This window comes from Ovis canadensis, chromosome 9 (assembly GCF_042477335.2).
Source record: "Ovis canadensis isolate MfBH-ARS-UI-01 breed Bighorn chromosome 9, ARS-UI_OviCan_v2, whole genome shotgun sequence".
NCBI classification, from domain to species: domain Eukaryota; kingdom Metazoa; phylum Chordata; class Mammalia; order Artiodactyla; family Bovidae; genus Ovis; species Ovis canadensis.
This window is the reverse complement of record NC_091253.1, coordinates 39,543,252-39,560,045: the sequence shown is the minus strand read 5'-3', so window position 1 is coordinate 39,560,045 and position 16,794 is coordinate 39,543,252. Positions and strand designations below refer to the sequence as shown.

Here is a 16,794-nt window from a genome sequence, read left to right as displayed (position 1 = left end):
CTCTCCCTCCGACTTAATTAAACCTACCAATCAAACAGCCCATCTGTACATCAGACCTAGAAGAACTTCTTTCAAGACGACTATACCGCTCCACCTCCATGGAAACCTACAGACCTTGTTTATAGCTGTTAACATGAAAATAAGGGAAAGGGAACGGGTTGTGGAAGCGGAAGATCCAAGTTCCAACTTTCGATCTACCACTTCCCGAGTCCTTTTTTCTCATCGGTAAGATACGTAACTATCCATTCTCATGGTGCTGTTATGAGGCTTAAGTAAAGAAGACGTAAATGAAACGTCGCCCTCCATCCCTCCACGTTATGCAACCCGGTGTTATTCACGGCGTTAGGATTACCGAACTTCTCTGGATCGTAAACGCCAGGTCAGGGAACCTGAGTCACAATCTTTCTATCCACTCGCGGCTCCTAAGACACTCGTTATGCACACAAGTAAGCGCTCGGTAAACGCGCGTGGCTCGCGATCGCTGCGAACCTGGGGCGGCAGCCTGGGCCATCGGTTCCGGAGGTGTGCGAGGTGGGGGGCGGGGCAAGCCGCTAACCAAGGTGGGGCCCCGAACTGCACTTCGGCTGCGGAGACCTCCGGTTTCCTCTTGAGTCAAACCAGGTTAACACACCCTCTCAACAGTCAGCTCTTCTCTCCACCAGACTCACACCCCTCTTCGGGCTCCGATCCTGAGAAGCCTTCCATTTTACGCGTCCTCGACAAATACTTCTCCCAACCTACACCCCCTCTCCTCTGCCCCACCCCCAGCCAACTGTCACTCGGATCCCACCGTCCACCCCCATCTCGCAAGGCCCTGCCGGGCAGTGGGCAGCGGGCAGTCCCCCAAGCCCGGCCCCAGGGGCCCGCCCAGGCCGGTACTCACGCCCGCGGCGGCCGCCGTCACGGCGGACTGCTCAGTGGCGCCGGCCGAGCGGAGCCGCCTCCGGCCGATCTGCTCCAAACTCAGGAATTCGCTGGACAGGTCCAGAGAGTCCGTGGCCGAAGCGGCGGGGTGGCTCTGCAGCTCTAGGCTGCTGCGAAGGACCACCATCTTCTCTCCCTTCTCGCCCTGCCGTCCGCGGCGGGAGACGCAGCAGAGTTTGGGAAACAGCCGCTCAGGCGCTTCCGCGCTCCGAATTCTGGCGCCACTAGCGCCGCGCCGCCGGCCGCAGCGCGCGCGCCCGGAATCCCTCCGCCGCCAGTCCCTCCCACGCCGCCACCCTACCACGGCGGGCTCGAAACTTTCCTCTCCGTAGCGCGGAGGGCTTTGGGCCGAATTTGAGCAGAACCCACACCGACGGTATCAGGGACCCGAGGCGACAGTGACAGGAGACTGCTTACTCCTTTTTCTTAGCTAATTCCGGCTCGCTGAGCTCGGCGGAGGGACACTACGGGTAGCGGCGCGACGTCCTGTTTGGAATTTTGGCGCGTGGACGCCGGCGGGGGTGGGGGCGGGAAGGGAGGCTCCCGGCCTTTCTGATTGGCTGGCGGGGCCTGGTGGCCCCTCCCCGCCCCTCCCGACACCAGCCCTCAGCTTCCCGCCACGCGGGATTCAAATAGAAAATACGGAGTCCTTGACTGGGGCGGGAGAATGCACTTGACTTTTGACAGGTTTTGACTTTGCTTCTTAAGGACTCTTACTGATAACCCAAACGAGTTTAAGAGGGAGACAGTTAGAAGCGAGGGGGTAGAGTATTATAGTTAAAGGCATGTTCTATAACCCAGCGCCACCCTTTTCCGCGATCTTGAGCAAAAGATTCGCCCTGCCTGCTCTTAAATCTCCTAATCTGTAAATTAACTCTAATTTTTAACACCTAAGGTTCTAAGATTTTATTATGCCTTACATATAAATGTTTACTACTATTCCAGAAGAAAATAACTTCTCTGAAAATAAAGCAGTTACACGACTACTTTGATAACAGCAGCTTGCCGAATGATCAGAATGTGAGCGGAGTCCTAGCGAAACAGAAACAAAAGCTATTTATTGATTTGGATGTCTGCGTTTCCTTAACTCGACAGGTATTAAATATTAATTGAGCATCTATTACGTGCCAGGCAGTATTCTAAGCACTCGGAATGCAGCTGTGAACAAAAAGCAAAAATGCCCTCGTGGAACTTAAATTCTGATGAAAGAAGGAAGACTAAATACATGATATGTTTGTTACAACGTAGTAAGTGTTACAGAGAAATGTGAAGTAGGGAAGGTGAAGGGAAGCGTAAGATTTTAAATAACGACTAGAGAGGGCTTCCCTGGTGGCTCAGAGGTTAAAGCGTCTGCCTGCAATGCAGGAGACCTGGGTCCGATCCCCTGGAGAACGAAATGGCAACCCACTCCAGTATTCTTGCCTGGATTGCCTGGAGAATCCCGTGGACAGAGGAGCCTGGTGGGCTACAGTCCACGGGGTCGCAAAGAGTGGGACACGACTGAGTGACTTCACTTTCAGAGAGGGTTTCATGAAGTTTAAGCAGAGATCTAAAGGAAGTTATGTATATCTGGGAGGAGAGAGATGCAAGCAGAAGGGAGCGGGGGACAGCTGGCCAGTGAGATCAAAGAGGAAAATACTGCTAGAAGCAGATCCTGCAAGGCCTCAAAGGTTTTTTGCTTTTTATTACAAGTGAGATGAAAAGACATCACAGGGTTTGAACAGAGGAGTGACCTATTCGGACCTAGAATCCCTTTCGCTGCTGCCTTGAGAATACAATACTGGGGACAAACTTATGTTTAAAAGAATTGTTAATATGAAACTGAGTTTTAACTGGGTGTCCTGTTTTTGTTTTTTGCTAAATCTGGCAATTATAGTTAGGAGGGCACCAGGATTATCCAGGCAACAGATGAAGTGACACAGACCAGAATGAGAGCCTCGGAGGTAATGAGACATGGTCAAATACTAGGCATGTTTGGAAGAAAGAGCCAACTGAATTTGCTCATTAATTGGATTTAGGCATGAGGGAAAGAGAGGAGTAGAAGATTACCCTGTATTTGGTTGCTTGTTTGCTTGAACTAATGGCAAGATGAAGCTGTACTTAGAGAAAGCTATGGCTAAAGCAAGTTTGGAGGGAATATCTGAAATTTCTTTCCATTCACACCTAAGATACGGAAATTATTATTCAGCACTTAAAATATGACCTTTTAAGAGTTTTTAGAAATGTATGCACTGTGATATATACCACAGCATAATTTATAATGTCAAAAAGCAGTGAACAACTTGAATGTCCCTCAGAGGATCCTTAGGAAGACTGCTGTACAGTCAGTAAGAATTACAATGCAGGACTGCCCTGGTGGTCCAATGGCTGAGACTGTCCTTTGTTAGGGAACTAGATCCCACATGCCACAGCTAAAGATCCTGTATGCCATAACTAAGACTTGGTACAGCCAAATAAATAAACATTTGTTAAAATTATGATGCACCTGTGTTAATTACATGGAAAGTCGTGCATAATGCATTGTAACTTGTTAAGAAAGTACAAAGACTTACATATCATACAATTCCATCTTTGTTTTAAAAAATGGATATGTGTATATACATATATTTGCATTGGAAAAAAAAGAAACTACAACAAAATATTAATGGTTAGTTTCTGAATGGCAATATTATGGTGGTTGTGTAGTTTCTTTGTACTTTTATCAATTTTTCTGATTTTTTTTGCACTAAATATGTATTACTTTTACAACAGGAAAAAAAAAGCTTTCAGATGATTGTTTACCCAATATAAATGAAAGCAAAAAAGAACAATATTTAAATCAGCCTAGTCTGTTCCCTTTTCTTTATGCATTACTGTACCTTGATTGTTGTTAAGAGTTGCTAAGTCGCGTCTGACTCTTGCAACCCCATGGACTGTAGTCTGCCAGGCTCCTTAGTCCAAGGGATTTCCCAAGCAAGAATACTGGAGTAGGGTGCCATTTCCTTCTTTGGGGATCTTTCTGGACCAGGGATCTAACCTGTGTCTCCTGCATTGGCAGATAGGTTCTTTACCACTGAGTCACCAGGGAAGCCCTTATACCTCAATAAGCATTTATAAAAAGAACTTCCACCTCAAAAACATACACATTTATGATTTCGTCTGATACTCCCAAATTGACCTCCACAGAAGTTATAGTTGTCATTTTAGGTTTTAATTTTGTTTTAAATAAGCAATGAAATAAAAATTTTCAGAACACCAAGAGACAGAGGCAGCCAAATGGTTTACTCTGTTCAACATTAAGAAATATCACACTTGCTTCAGCCTTTAGTTGATGTAGTGGGTAATCTGTGTACCCCAACAAGATACATCCAAGTCCTAAACTCTGGGATCTGAAAACAAGACCTAATTTGAAATAAGGCTTTTGCAGATGTAATTAGGATCTTGAAATGAGATCATCCTGGATATATGGTGGACCCTAAATCCAAGTCTGGTGTCCTAATAGAAAGGAAAGGAAGGTTTGACACACAGACTCATAGAGAAGAAGGTGATGTGAAGATGGAGACAGAAATTGGAGTAATGCCTCTGTAAGCCAAGGAACACCAAGGACTGCCAGCAACCACCAGAAGCTCAGAGAGAAGTACGGAGCATTCTCTAAGAGCCTGAGGACAGAACGAGTGGTGCTGACACCTTGATTTCAGGCTTCTGGGCTCCTGAACTGTGAGAGAATAAATGTGTCCGTGTGTGTGTGTGTGTGTGTGTGTGTTTAAGCTGCGTGATTTGTGGTAATTTGTTACAGCAGCCTTGGGAAACAGAATTGGTCTGGAATTGGTTTTTGTTGTTGCTGAGTGGCTATCTAGTCCAGCTCTTGTGACCCCATAGACTGTAGCCTGCCAGACTCGTGTCCATGGAATTTTCCCAGGCAAGAACACTGGAGTGGGTTGCCACTTCCTACTCCAGGGGATCTTCCCCACCCAAGGATAGAACCGCATCTCTTGCGTTGCAGGTGGATTCCTTGGAACTGGTGTTTAGTAAATCATATTTCTTTCTTTTGCCTAAGTCTTAGCTATGATTGATAGGAATGTCTTTAGGGAAAGAGGGGAGCAGCAGAAACTCAGGTTCTTTCCTCTCCTCCCCTGCCCCGACTTCCTAAAGAGAGTCAGTGTTCTAAGCTCACATGAGCCAGAAAAGAGAGCTGAAGTCAGAGCTAATCATAATTCCATTATCTCATTTGAGATGAGGTCATAGGTGGGACCCTTTCTGTTCTTTAGTAACAGAAAGTAAACATCAGTTTGAAGAGGGATTTCTCTCAATGTTATAAATCTGACCTTACTTAAATTTGATAGCTAATTTCAGTGATTTCCCACAAAAGAGGAGAAAATCGTTAATCACGTGGAGGTGGGGGTGGGTCGCAGTTGACATTGTCCATTTTTCAGCTACTCCAAATTTAAACATTTCTCCTACATGAGAGATTTTCTCTTTGGGTGGGTTTGGGCAAGGCAGGGCCCACCACCTTCGATGGGGATCCCACAGGGATGGATACTTCATTTCCCTGTTGACTTGGCCTCCAGGGCTCAGGCATGTTACCTCATCTCCATTACTAAGCCGCTCCTACCTGAGACATTCATCACATCTTGAAGAAGTGACCCAAAGATGCAGGGACAGAGATTCTTCATCACCACCATTCTTGGATCCTTGGAGCATTTTATCAATTTGAACTGGCTGTGCTTCTCCAAGCCCACCCCACTTTCCTCCCCATTCTTCTAGTAAATTTGATTTCCTGTTTAAGTCAGCCAGAGATGGTTTCTGGGGACTTTCCTGGTAGTCCAGTGGTTAAGATCTTGTGCTTCCAATGCCAGGGGTACAGGTTCAATCCCTGGTCGGGGGACTAAAATCTCACATGCCTTGTGGCATGGCCAAAATTGTTTTTTAAAAAAGAACTCTCGTATAGAGGCTTCAGGTCAGAAAAGGGACTTTCACCAGTGGTTTCCTGTAAGGGGCACAGCATGAGACAGACACCCCTATCAGATGTGGAGGAGGGAGGGCCAGGAGAGAGGATGTGGAAGTGAGCCAGAAAGACACGTCATGATTCTAGGATGTGGTTTTCAGACATTCTGTCTTTATCAGCCTCCCCTGAACATACTTGTTTCTCAATTTGCCCATGAAAGGTGTGGTACACAGCCCTGAGGCATGAGCATGGGTCCTGGTACTATTGCCTCTTTCCCACCCCATTCTAAGTAAGATTGGTAATAATAATAGTATGGCATTCCAACCCAGCCCAGCTCCCCACCCTCAATGATGAGGTGCTACACCCCCACCCAGAGTTCACATAGCACATGGCTGCCTTAGCATTTATTGCTTTATGTTAAAATTATCCCACCTGGGAAAGTTGTAATCAGATAAATGCAAAATAAATGACAATAGGAATGCCATTTTTTGCCTATATTTTTATTTTTTTAATAAACATAAACATACTCAATGTGATATTGAGGTAGAGGCTTGTTTCTTTCTTTTTTTTTAGAGGCTTGTTTCTTAAAAGTAACATAGCCACGTATATTAAGGGACCTGGAAAATATTTAAAGCTGTTAGTCCAGGCATTCTACTTCTAGGACTCCTTCCAAACATAAATAATCAGAGGCGAGGACGAAGGTTTACGTGCAAAGATGTTGACTGCAGCTTTATTTGTAAGAGTAAGATCTGAAAAAAATAAATATACAACAGTAGGGGGAAAGTTGGGGCTGCACAGGTGGCTCAGTGATAAAGAATCTGCCTGCCGATGCAGAAATGCGGGTTCAGTTCCTGGGTCGGGAAGATCCCCTGAAGAAGGAAATGGCAACCCACTCCAGTATTCTTGCCCGGAGAATCCAACGGACAGAGGTGCCTGGTGGGTCACAGTCCATGGGGTCAGAGTCAGACATGACTGAGCGACTCAACAAGGGGAAGAGCTAAGTAAACAAGTCTGTCCATGTAGCTTTTTTTATTGATGTTGATAACTTTGATTTTTTAGAAAAGTATTAAAAAGTTTATTAGAAAGTATCCCATGTGAAAAATTCATGCGGTACAGAAATGTGAAAAATAAACATACAAGTCACTCTGTGTGATTGCCATAAGGAAAAAGAAGTTTTCTCTTTCTGCTAGGGTTGCCAAGCTTGGAAAATATGAATAGGGGGCTGATTGGAGAAGGAAATGGCAACCCACTCCAGTGTTCTTGCCTGGAGAATCGCAGGGACGCAGGTAGGAGGCCATCTGTGGGGTTGCACAGAGTCAGACACCACTGAAGCGACTTAGCAGCAGCAGAAGCAGCAGCAGTGGTCATCCTCCTATAGCAAGAAGTGAGGTCACCTCATGATGAAGCCAAGCACTGAGCAGAGATGGGGAGCAAGAAGGCCTGGGGGAAGTGAGTGCCACTTCTGGTCCCTTGACAGCCTGGTTTCTGCAGCTCATCTTTCAACTGTGAGAGCCACTTTGGTGTCCTTCCTGTTCAACAGACTAATAAACAGCCTCCCTGCCTTGACTTTTAACTGACTGAGTCATGACTAATACAATGAGGACAGCTGCTGTGCTGGAATCAAATTATATTCTGTTTGTGCTATAATACTCTTCTAATGATCAATTAATTCTTCCAACAACATGAAATGAGGTCCATTTGGCATGAAGTGGGTTTGGCAGATCAGTAGAGTCCTCTAAATAATAACCATTGTTTTTTTCATGGTCACAAATCATCCTGGGAATAGACATCAAGTTCATCAGGGTGTAGTGTCTGGAATACATATATATATTTTTTCCTTTTATGAAACTGAAGACAGCAACTATTCATATTTAGTCTTATGTCATCTTTTCCAACATACTTTCTCAAAGATCCATAAGAAAGGCTTTGGGGTCATAAACTAAAGCACATTAAGTATGCTGGAATGTAACTCATCTGAGTCTAAAGATTTTTTGACCCCTTTAAGGCAACTTGGTGATTTCTACCACTGCACCTATCTTAGCTTTATTATTTTTAATTTTTTTTCAGACTTTTTATTTTGTATTGTGGTAGAGCTGATTAACAGTTATCTTGGCTTTAATTTCCTCTTACAGCTATTTTCTTTATTCTTTACAGCTTGAGGATTCTTTTTTTTTTTTTTGATAGAGAAAATGCTAGCAAAATAGACACTGGGTATTTCTGTTTATTTTTCAGTTGTCTGATCACATCATATCATTTGGTCTCAAGCAATGAGATTCTCTTTCTTTTTCTTCTAGCTCTTAATACTGAGCATTAACATACCTCCTCCCCTAACAAAAAATAAAAGCCCCTTTTGTTCTTAAATCTGACTGCATTCCTGAATCTCCCCTTTCACGTCTGTGGCCCTCTTTTGTATTTTCCTTTTTTATGAGTTCCTCCTCCAAACCCCTGCCCTTTAACATCCTGATTTTATTGGGTATTGCCTTGTCTGAGTGCATCTTTCTTTTCTTCCACATCCACATCACTAGGGTTTGCAGGTCAGAATCTGGTCTATGTACTTCCTAACTCCTCTGAAACCATACTCTTTTTAATAGACTTTACCATGAAATTGTGTGTGTTTTAAAAACATGATCTATTTTTTTTTCCAATTTAAAGATTAATTCCTGTTTTTAAGAAAAGGTTTAGTAGCTTAAAGAAAGCACGTTATAGCAGAGACTTCTGACACTCTCAGTATCCATCCTTCCTTTTGCTTGAGATACTGTTATTACCTGTGCTGCCCAGAATCAACCCTACATTTCCTAATCTCCCTTGCATGTGTATGTGACCTTGTGATTATCTTTTAGACAGTGGAATGTGAGCAGAAGTGATATGTACCATTTTGTGGATTTTTGTTCTTAAACCTTCTGTTACTCCTTTTTCCTGATTTTGCTGGCCAGAATGCAATTGCAGCAGAGTTGGTGGTGAGCATTCTCCAACTAGGCTCAGCTGTAAAGAATCTGCCTGCAATGCAGGAGACAAAGGTGATGTGGGTTTGATCCTTGGGTTAGGAAGATCCCCTGGAGGCGGGCATGGCAACCCACTCCAGTATTCTTGCCTGGAGAACCCCCTGAACAGAGAACCCCCTACAATCTATAGGGTCGCTAAGAGTCAAGCACGACTGAAGCAATTTTTTTCAACTGTGTGCAAGCAGGGCAACATTCTAGATATGGCCTTCCATCCAGATCTCAGGCGCCTGGGTACAGACACTGTGGAGACAGTCTATCAGCTCTGGAATGTAAACATCCAGGGTGTAATATAAGAAATGCATTTGTATCTCCCCTAAACCACATTTTTGGGTTTGTGACAGTAACCTCACTTGTATCTTAGCAAAACAGCCGTTAATTCTATAGGGATTTATCCCATTCACAGTGCTTACACTTTGTTCACAAAGAAGTATAATAATGATAATCATAGTTGCAAAACCTGGTAGTTGTTTACTACATGGGGGACTTCTCTGTTGTGCCAGGCACTATGCTTTTTGCACAGATTAGTGTACTTAATGCTCATGACAGCTTTGTTAGGTAGACACCTACTTGTATTACTCTCATTTTACAAAAAAAATTGACACACAGGAAGACTGGTGAATTGTCCAAGGTCGTACAGGACAGTTAGCCGAGAAAGGATTTGAGTTGGTCTGTCTGACTCTGGAGCTATTATTTTGTAAGGTCTCAAGATAAGACCATGTCATGGTGCTGCTCATGGCAGAGGCTGAGACAGGTCAAGTTACTTCACATGATAATAGTATTAAAGACATATGACTAAAATGTGGCAAAACAGAAAAAAAAAAAAAAGCTGTGCAGAATTGGAAGGCAGCAATGAACTTTCTTTGGGAAAAGCTGAAAATAAGGAAAGTGAGAGAGCGCATGTTAGATAGGCTTCAGCAATACGGGAACCGTGAATTTCCAGATGTTCAAGCTGGTTTTAGAAAAGGCAGAGGAACCAGAGATCAAATTGCCAACATCTGCTGGATCATCAAAAAAGCAAGAGAGTTCCAGAAAAACGTCTACTTCTGCTTTATTGACTATGCCAAAGTCTTTGACTGTGTGGATCACAATAAACTGTGGAAAATTCTGAAAGAGATGGGAATACCAGACCACCTGACCTACCTCCTGAGAAACCTGTATGCAGGTCAGGAAGCAACAGTTAGAACTGGACATGGAACAACAGACTGGTTCCAAATAGGAAAAGGGGTACGTCAAGGCTGTATACTGTCACCCTGCTTATTTAACTTATATGCAGAGCACATCATGAGAAAAACTGGGCTGGAAGAAGCACAAGCTGGAATCAAGATTGCCGGGAGAAATATCAATAACTTCAGATATGCAGATGACACCACCCTTATGGCAGAAAGTGAAGAGGAACTAAAAAGCCTCTTGATGAAAGTGAAAGTGGAGAGTGAAAAAGTTGGCTTAAAGTTCAACATTCAGAAAATGAAGATCATGGCATATGGTCCCATCACTTCATGGGAAATAGATGGGGAAACAGTGGAAACAGTGTCAGACTTTATTTTTGGGGTGCTCCAAAATCACTGCAGATTGTGATTGCATCCATGAAATTAAAAGACACTTACTCCTTGGAAGGAAAGTTATGACCAACCTAGATAGCATATTCAAAAGCAGAGACATTACTTTGCCAACAAAGGTCTGTCTAGTCAAGGCTATGGTTTTTCCTGTGGTCACGTATGGATTTGAGATTTGGACTGTGAAGAAAATTGAGCGTCGAAGAATTGATGCTTTTGAACTGTGGTGTTGGCGAAGACTCTTGAGAGTCCCTTGGACTGCAAGGAGATCCAACCAGTCCATCCTGAAGGAGATCAGTCCTGGGTGTTCATTGGAAGGATTGATGCTAAAGCTGAAACTCCAATACTTTGGCCACCTGATGCGAAGGGTTGACTCATTGGAAAAGACCCTGATGCTGGGAAAGATTGAGGGCAGGAGAAGAAGGGGATGACAGAGGATGAGATGGTTGGATGGCATCACCGAGTCAGTGGACATGGGTTTGGGTAGACTCTAGGAGTTGGTGATGGACAAGGAGGCCTGGAGTGCTGCGGTTCATGGGTCACAAGGAGTTGGACACAGCTGAGCAACTGAACTGAACTGAACTGAACATGTATCTTCTGCAAAGGTTTATCTGAGTAATAAGACACTCAGTGATGGAAATTAGGATATACTGGAGATAATGGAGTGAAACTATACCACAAATGACTGCTACCATTTATCATTATGTGTTGGGCTTCCCTGGTGGCTCAGACGGTAAAGAATCAGCCTGCAACACGGGAGACCTGGGTTCGATCCCTGGGTTGGGAAGATCCCTGGAGGAGGGCATGGCAACCCACTCCAGTATTCTTGCCTGGAGAATCCCCATGGACGGGAAAAGCCTGGTGGGCTGCACTTCATGGGATTGCAAAAAGTGGGACACGACTGAGCGACTAAGCACATCATTATGTGTCAGTACATGTTCATTCTACTTTATATACATAAATTCAATCAATCCTCATAACAACCCTCTGAGGTAGGTGTTATTGTCATTAACTTCATTTTAGATGAAGACACTGAGCCACGGAGAGGTACAGTAACTTTGCCCAAGGTCATACAACTAGTAAGTAATGGAACCTACTAGTTTGGCTTCAGAATCCTGCAGCAGTCTAGGTCCAATCAGAAGAAACCACATGGTAGGTTAAAGAGGATTGTGACTGTCAAGAATTAACTAAGATAAAAGTGAAATGTGAGATAAAAGGAAAACTATGGTATCGGGCTGAGGGAGCATCCTCAAAGACAAATTTGAGAGGGGTCTGGATCACGTTGGAGAAAGGATGGTTGGCTACCAGATAGCAGAGACATTTGCTCATTTAGCAGGTTGGAAGCAGTCCAGGGTAGCTGGGCAAACAACAGAGAAGAGGATGGAGGAACATGATCACTAACCAGCCTTGAGGGGAGCCATGGGAATCTGGGAACCAGCAGGGACAGAAGACCTTTAAGACGCTGGGGGATTGGAGAGATGGAAGCAGAAGGACTGCTCAATGTGTCACCCTGCCCCCCTGAAAGGCTTGCTAGGTGGTTGCCTGCAGCCCTCGCAGGGCTCTAGTTTCTGTGTCAAGAGGGCTGCATAAAGGTTATTGCAAGGCTAGAGCTGTAAGGTCACAGAAGGACCAATTTTGGGGCTGTGGCTGTTGTAGACCCTATAGGATGTTTTTGAGACCACACTCCTGACCCTGGTTGGTTCCCAGAAACCACAGGAAGCTTCTTCTTTCAGTGCACTTAACAGAGAAGGTTTAACACCGCTCATTTTAAAGGATAAATGCTTTAAGGAATTCCATTATTTATTATAGAGTCTATGTTGAAGTATGTATTTGGACCTGAGAGGTAATACATCGATAACTGACACGACTGATATTAAAAGTCTTGAGGACTTTTGGGCTTTAGAACTCATGAGACTGGGAGAATCAGACTGTGTCTATATATATATATATGTATATGGTCTATAATCCAATCTAACAATTTCGGTTTTCAGAATGGAAAATACCCGATCAGCTACAGGATACAAACCTAAAGTGAAAGTCCTCCAGGCCATTCATTCACCAGTGATAAACACTTAACAATCTGGTGTCTTTCCTTCCAGACTGCTGGCAAATAAATACATGATTAATACTAAAAGGGCTTTCAAAACTGTTCTTACTTACTGTATGAAAGAATCAATATACCTTTTTCAGTCAGTATATTTGGAATGAACCTCCCTCCATCATTCCATCATCCTCTTCGCTCCCCGCGTCCCATCGCCCCTCTCAAAAATAAACCTTTTTCACACAAAAGATCCTCTTATTTCACTTGCACACGTGGAGTCTTCCCAATCTCATTGGCAGCAGCTGGCAAGGGGTTAGAAGGTGTCAGACTCCTCCGAGACTCACGAAGCACCGTTTACCAACTCCAAGCCCTCCCTTGACTTCCCTCTCAAGAGGCCAGCCGGTGACCTCTTTTTTTTCCCACGCTGATCGAAACCACGCTGTTCCCAAGCCTCCAGCACTCTTGGCACACTGCTGCTCTAGGACCACGTGCCTCGTGGCCCCGCCCCTGGCCCCCGACCCCACCCACCTGGAGGGGTTTCGCAAACAGGGAACCACAAGATCCTCCACGTCCCTGGCTCCGCCCACTATGGACTCACGCCGCTCACCCACCCAGGATCCGCCCCTGTCTCTGACTCCACCCTCAACGGCACTGCTACCGAGAGCCTCGAGCTCCGCCCACCTCTTTCCGCGCCGGGACTTTGCATCGCTCGCCCCGCCCACGCCCCGTCCACCAGAACCTGCCCAGCCAATCCAGGGCCGCCCGAGTCAAGCCACTGACAACTCTCTTCATTCCCAGCTCCACCCTCCAGGAACCTGCCACCGGCATCTCGAGCTTCTGCGCGGGATCTGCGCTTTCCGCCGGTCGGGCTCCGCCCACCCTGCCTCAAGCCCCATCACCCGGGGGCGCCACCCGCAGCCTCGGGCTCCTCCCTGTCCGCCCAGCGAACCAGCGCTGCGTGTGGTGCTCCGGCTCCTCCTCCGAAGCCCGCCGGTGGGGCCGGTCCTGACCGTACGCTTCTGGCCGGTACCCAGGCCAGCCATGGAAGGGGACGCCCCGGTCGCCGCAGCCGCCCACTACCAGCCGGCCAGCCCCCCGCGGGACGCCTGTGTCTACAACAGCTGCTACTGGTGAGGGGGCGCGGGGGTAGCCCCCGGCGTCTCCCCAGCCCACTCGGCGGTGGAGACGCAGCCGGGCTCCGCCTCTTCTCAGCCCCTCCCCGGGGGCGCTCTGGGCCTGGCTGGAGGGTTTTCCGGTTTGAGGGGCGAAGGGAGCCGGAATGGCAGCCCTAGAGTCTTGAGTGGAGTGTGGGCATTCGGAGGGTGTTGGGGGAGGGGGATAGTATCCGCCAGGAAGGGTCAGGTGGTTTACTTCTGCCTGGCCTTTTTCTCCTGGACCTTTCTCAGGGGATCTCAGTGCTTGGGGGCGCCTGAAAGGGGAGTTGGAGGCGGAGGGTGGAGGGTAGAGAGCCTTTGAAAATTATTGTACTAAATTAAAGCCCAAAGTGGTTTCGCACTGATGTGAAGGTCATTTTAATTTTGGAAGAGAATGAAAACACAGAGATTTTGCAAAAAACATTTCCAAGGTCACTCATTAAAGGCAGCCAAGATTCCAACTCAGGCTCCGTTGTACCAGGAACTAGGAGCTTAAAGACCACCACGTCTTTATTATAATAGTGATTACGTTTACACGTGGTACTCAGTATATGCCGAGCATTGTTCCCAGACGTTTCAGTAAACGAATTCATTTCTCCCCACATTTACATTAGGAGGAAGGTACTGTTAAAACTCCCGTTTTAAGGGTGAGCACGTCGAAGCACAGAAGGTTGCAAGAAATTTGCCTACGGCCGCATAACTTGTGAAGGACAGGGAGGCCTGGCTGTAGTCAGCGACTTAGTGAGTCAACAACAACATAGCTTGTGAGTGAAGGAATGCAGATTGGGAACACAGAGTCCGCACACTGCCCCTTTCCTAGGCCACTTCTGTGGTGGAATCACAACTCTTAATCTTCGGCCTTATCACTGCCACGCCTACCATTCCTTTGCTTGAATGGAGACTTCCAGTCCTGCACAAGAAACATCAGGGTCCTCTGAAACTGCCTTTCCTCCTTCAGCTGGTCACCAAATCAGTGCTAGGAAGAGCTAGAGTTTGTTCAGCTCTGACTGAATGTCAGGCTCAGTGCCAAGTACTTTCAGGCTTAGGAGATAGTTCTATTATTATCCTTTTTCTCATTTCCTTTATTAATGAAAATACTAAGCCACAGGGAGGCCTTTAGTTTGCCCAAGGTCACACATCTAGCAAGGGCTTTCCTTGTGGCTCAGGTGGCAAAGAATCCACCTGTAATGCAGGAGACCTGGGTTCGATCCCTGAGTTGGGAAGATCCCCTGGAGAAGAGAGAGGCTACCCACTCCAGTATTCTGGCCTGAAGAATCCCATGGACGGTAGGGTCGTAAAGAGTCGGACAGGACTGAGTGACTTTGACTTTATCTGGCAAGTGGTGGTGCTGAACTTGGAACCTCTGGGGTAGGTACTTCTACACTTCATTTCTGCCCCTCCTCTCACCTCAGTCCTCTTAGTTCTTGTCTCTGAGATCCATTCATTGTTTTATTCATTTATTCAGTAAATATTTATGGAGGATGTGAAGCAGAATCCTAGACACTAGGGATACTGCAGTGAACAACGTAGACATATTCCCTGATAAGATTTCATAGTTCTTACATTTTTGTTGGGGAAAAGCAGACAAAAGCAAGTTTAACCACACTTGGGTGTGTTAAGTTCTGTGAGAAAAATAGAACAAGATAAGAGATGGTGACTCACCATATTATTAGGATACTTAAAGATGTTGATAAAATGACATTTGAACAGAAAAAAATGACATTTGAACAGAGAGCTGAAGAAAGAGGGCAGGAGCTTTGTGGATGTTGGCAGGAGATCCCTCCAGGCAGGGGGACTGCAGGTACAGAACTCTTAGAAGGAAGCAGGCATGAATATTTGAGGAATGACAGAGAGGCCGACATAATAGGAGGGCAGTGATTCAGTGGAAGAATAATAGGAGATGAATATCTGTTCAGTTGATCATCTCCTCCTGGTCTCTTCAAACATAGGTCTGTCCCTCCTTGGGTCTGGCCGGTGGGGCCTGTTCTGGTCCTTCCTAACAGGCATCTCTGCCTAGCTTTCCCATAGCCCATTAAGCCTTTAATTTTCGGCTGGCTTCATACTGCTCAAAGCCAGTCTAAATTTGAATGTACCAGAGAACCACCTGGAGCTTATAGAATATGCAGATCTTAGAGTCCAACCCCAGAGAGCCTGGATGTGTGAGCTGCACAGTAGAGAAGTCTGAGTCTGGCCCATTGATCCAATTTCAGGAGCTCAGGCCTAGACAATAAAGTCTATCTCCTGTGTATAGCAAGCACTCTAAAGATCTGGTCACCATCTGTTCCTGCGACCTCTTCGTGAACCTGGCTTCTCTGCTCTGCCCAAGGGTTTCTCAGCCTTGCCTCTGTTGACATTTTGAGCATGGAGATTCTTTGTTTGGGCATCTGTTCTTTGTAGGGCAGGCTCTACCCTTTAGATGCCCATCCTCCCCCAATCTGTCAGAATCCCAAATGTCACCAGCTATTGCCAAATGTTCCTTAGGGGGCAAAATTACCTCTGATGGAGAACAAGTGCTCTATCCTGTCCGAACGCATCAGGCTGGTGCACCTTTCTATGTTTGCTCCTGCGGATTCTTCGAACTTGGAATAAATGCCTCCTCTTGACTTCTGTTAGCTTCTGTCAGATGTCACTTAGCTTTTAAGCTTAATGATAATAGTGGTAGCCAATATTTGTGTTTTGTGCAGTTTGCAAAGCATTTTTTAATTATTTATTTGGCTGCACCAGGTCTTGGTTGCAGCATGCGGGATCTTTAGTTGCGGCATGTGTGATTTAGTTCCCTGGCCAGGGCTGAAACCCAGGCCCCTTACTTTGGAAGCACAGAGTCTTAGCCATTGGACTACCAGGGAAGTCTCCTGCAAAGCGTTTTTGATTCTGTTGTAATCATTTCGGATTTTTCCAATAATTGTTAAGCGCTTGTGTCCCAGGGATCCTCCCCATCTGCATGCCTCTCTATCAGCTCATCACCAGTCACCCCTGCAGAATCCCAGTCCCAGTACTGCTTTGTTAGCATCTCTGCTACCCAGATACTCAGCTGACAGCCTGGGGCATTATTGTTATCACCGCCCCCCCCCCCATTTTTTTAAACCAATTAAATGAGTTGCAGGACTCACACCTAATCTGTGGCACTTTCTATTCCAGTGATGACTCCCAGCATTTCCAAGGATGAGGCCCTCTTTTTTTTTTAATTAGCATGAAA

At 45.9% G+C, this 16,794-nt stretch overlaps 2 protein-coding genes across 3 annotated transcripts in view; one reads left to right on the top strand and one right to left on the bottom strand.

The window, feature by feature from the left end:
* Positions 1-1,447, bottom strand: part of ATAD2 (ATPase family AAA domain containing 2) — a 67,232-nt gene extending 65,785 nt beyond the window's left edge. For both annotated transcript variants that reach the window (XM_069599939.1, XM_069599940.1), the window contains exon 1: positions 884-1,447. In XM_069599939.1, the coding sequence (XP_069456040.1) occupies positions 884-1,051 (168 nt within the window). In that variant the 5' untranslated portion in view covers positions 1,052-1,447. The remainder of the gene's footprint in view (positions 1-883) is intronic.
* An 11,671-nt stretch (positions 1,448-13,118) lies between these two features.
* NTAQ1 (N-terminal glutamine amidase 1) overlaps positions 13,119-16,794 on the top strand; it is an 18,335-nt gene continuing 14,659 nt past the window's right edge. Inside the window, exon 1 of the mRNA XM_069599938.1 lies at positions 13,119-13,574. Coding sequence (XP_069456039.1) covers positions 13,486-13,574 — 89 coding nt within the window. The 5' untranslated portion in view covers positions 13,119-13,485. The remainder of the gene's footprint in view (positions 13,575-16,794) is intronic.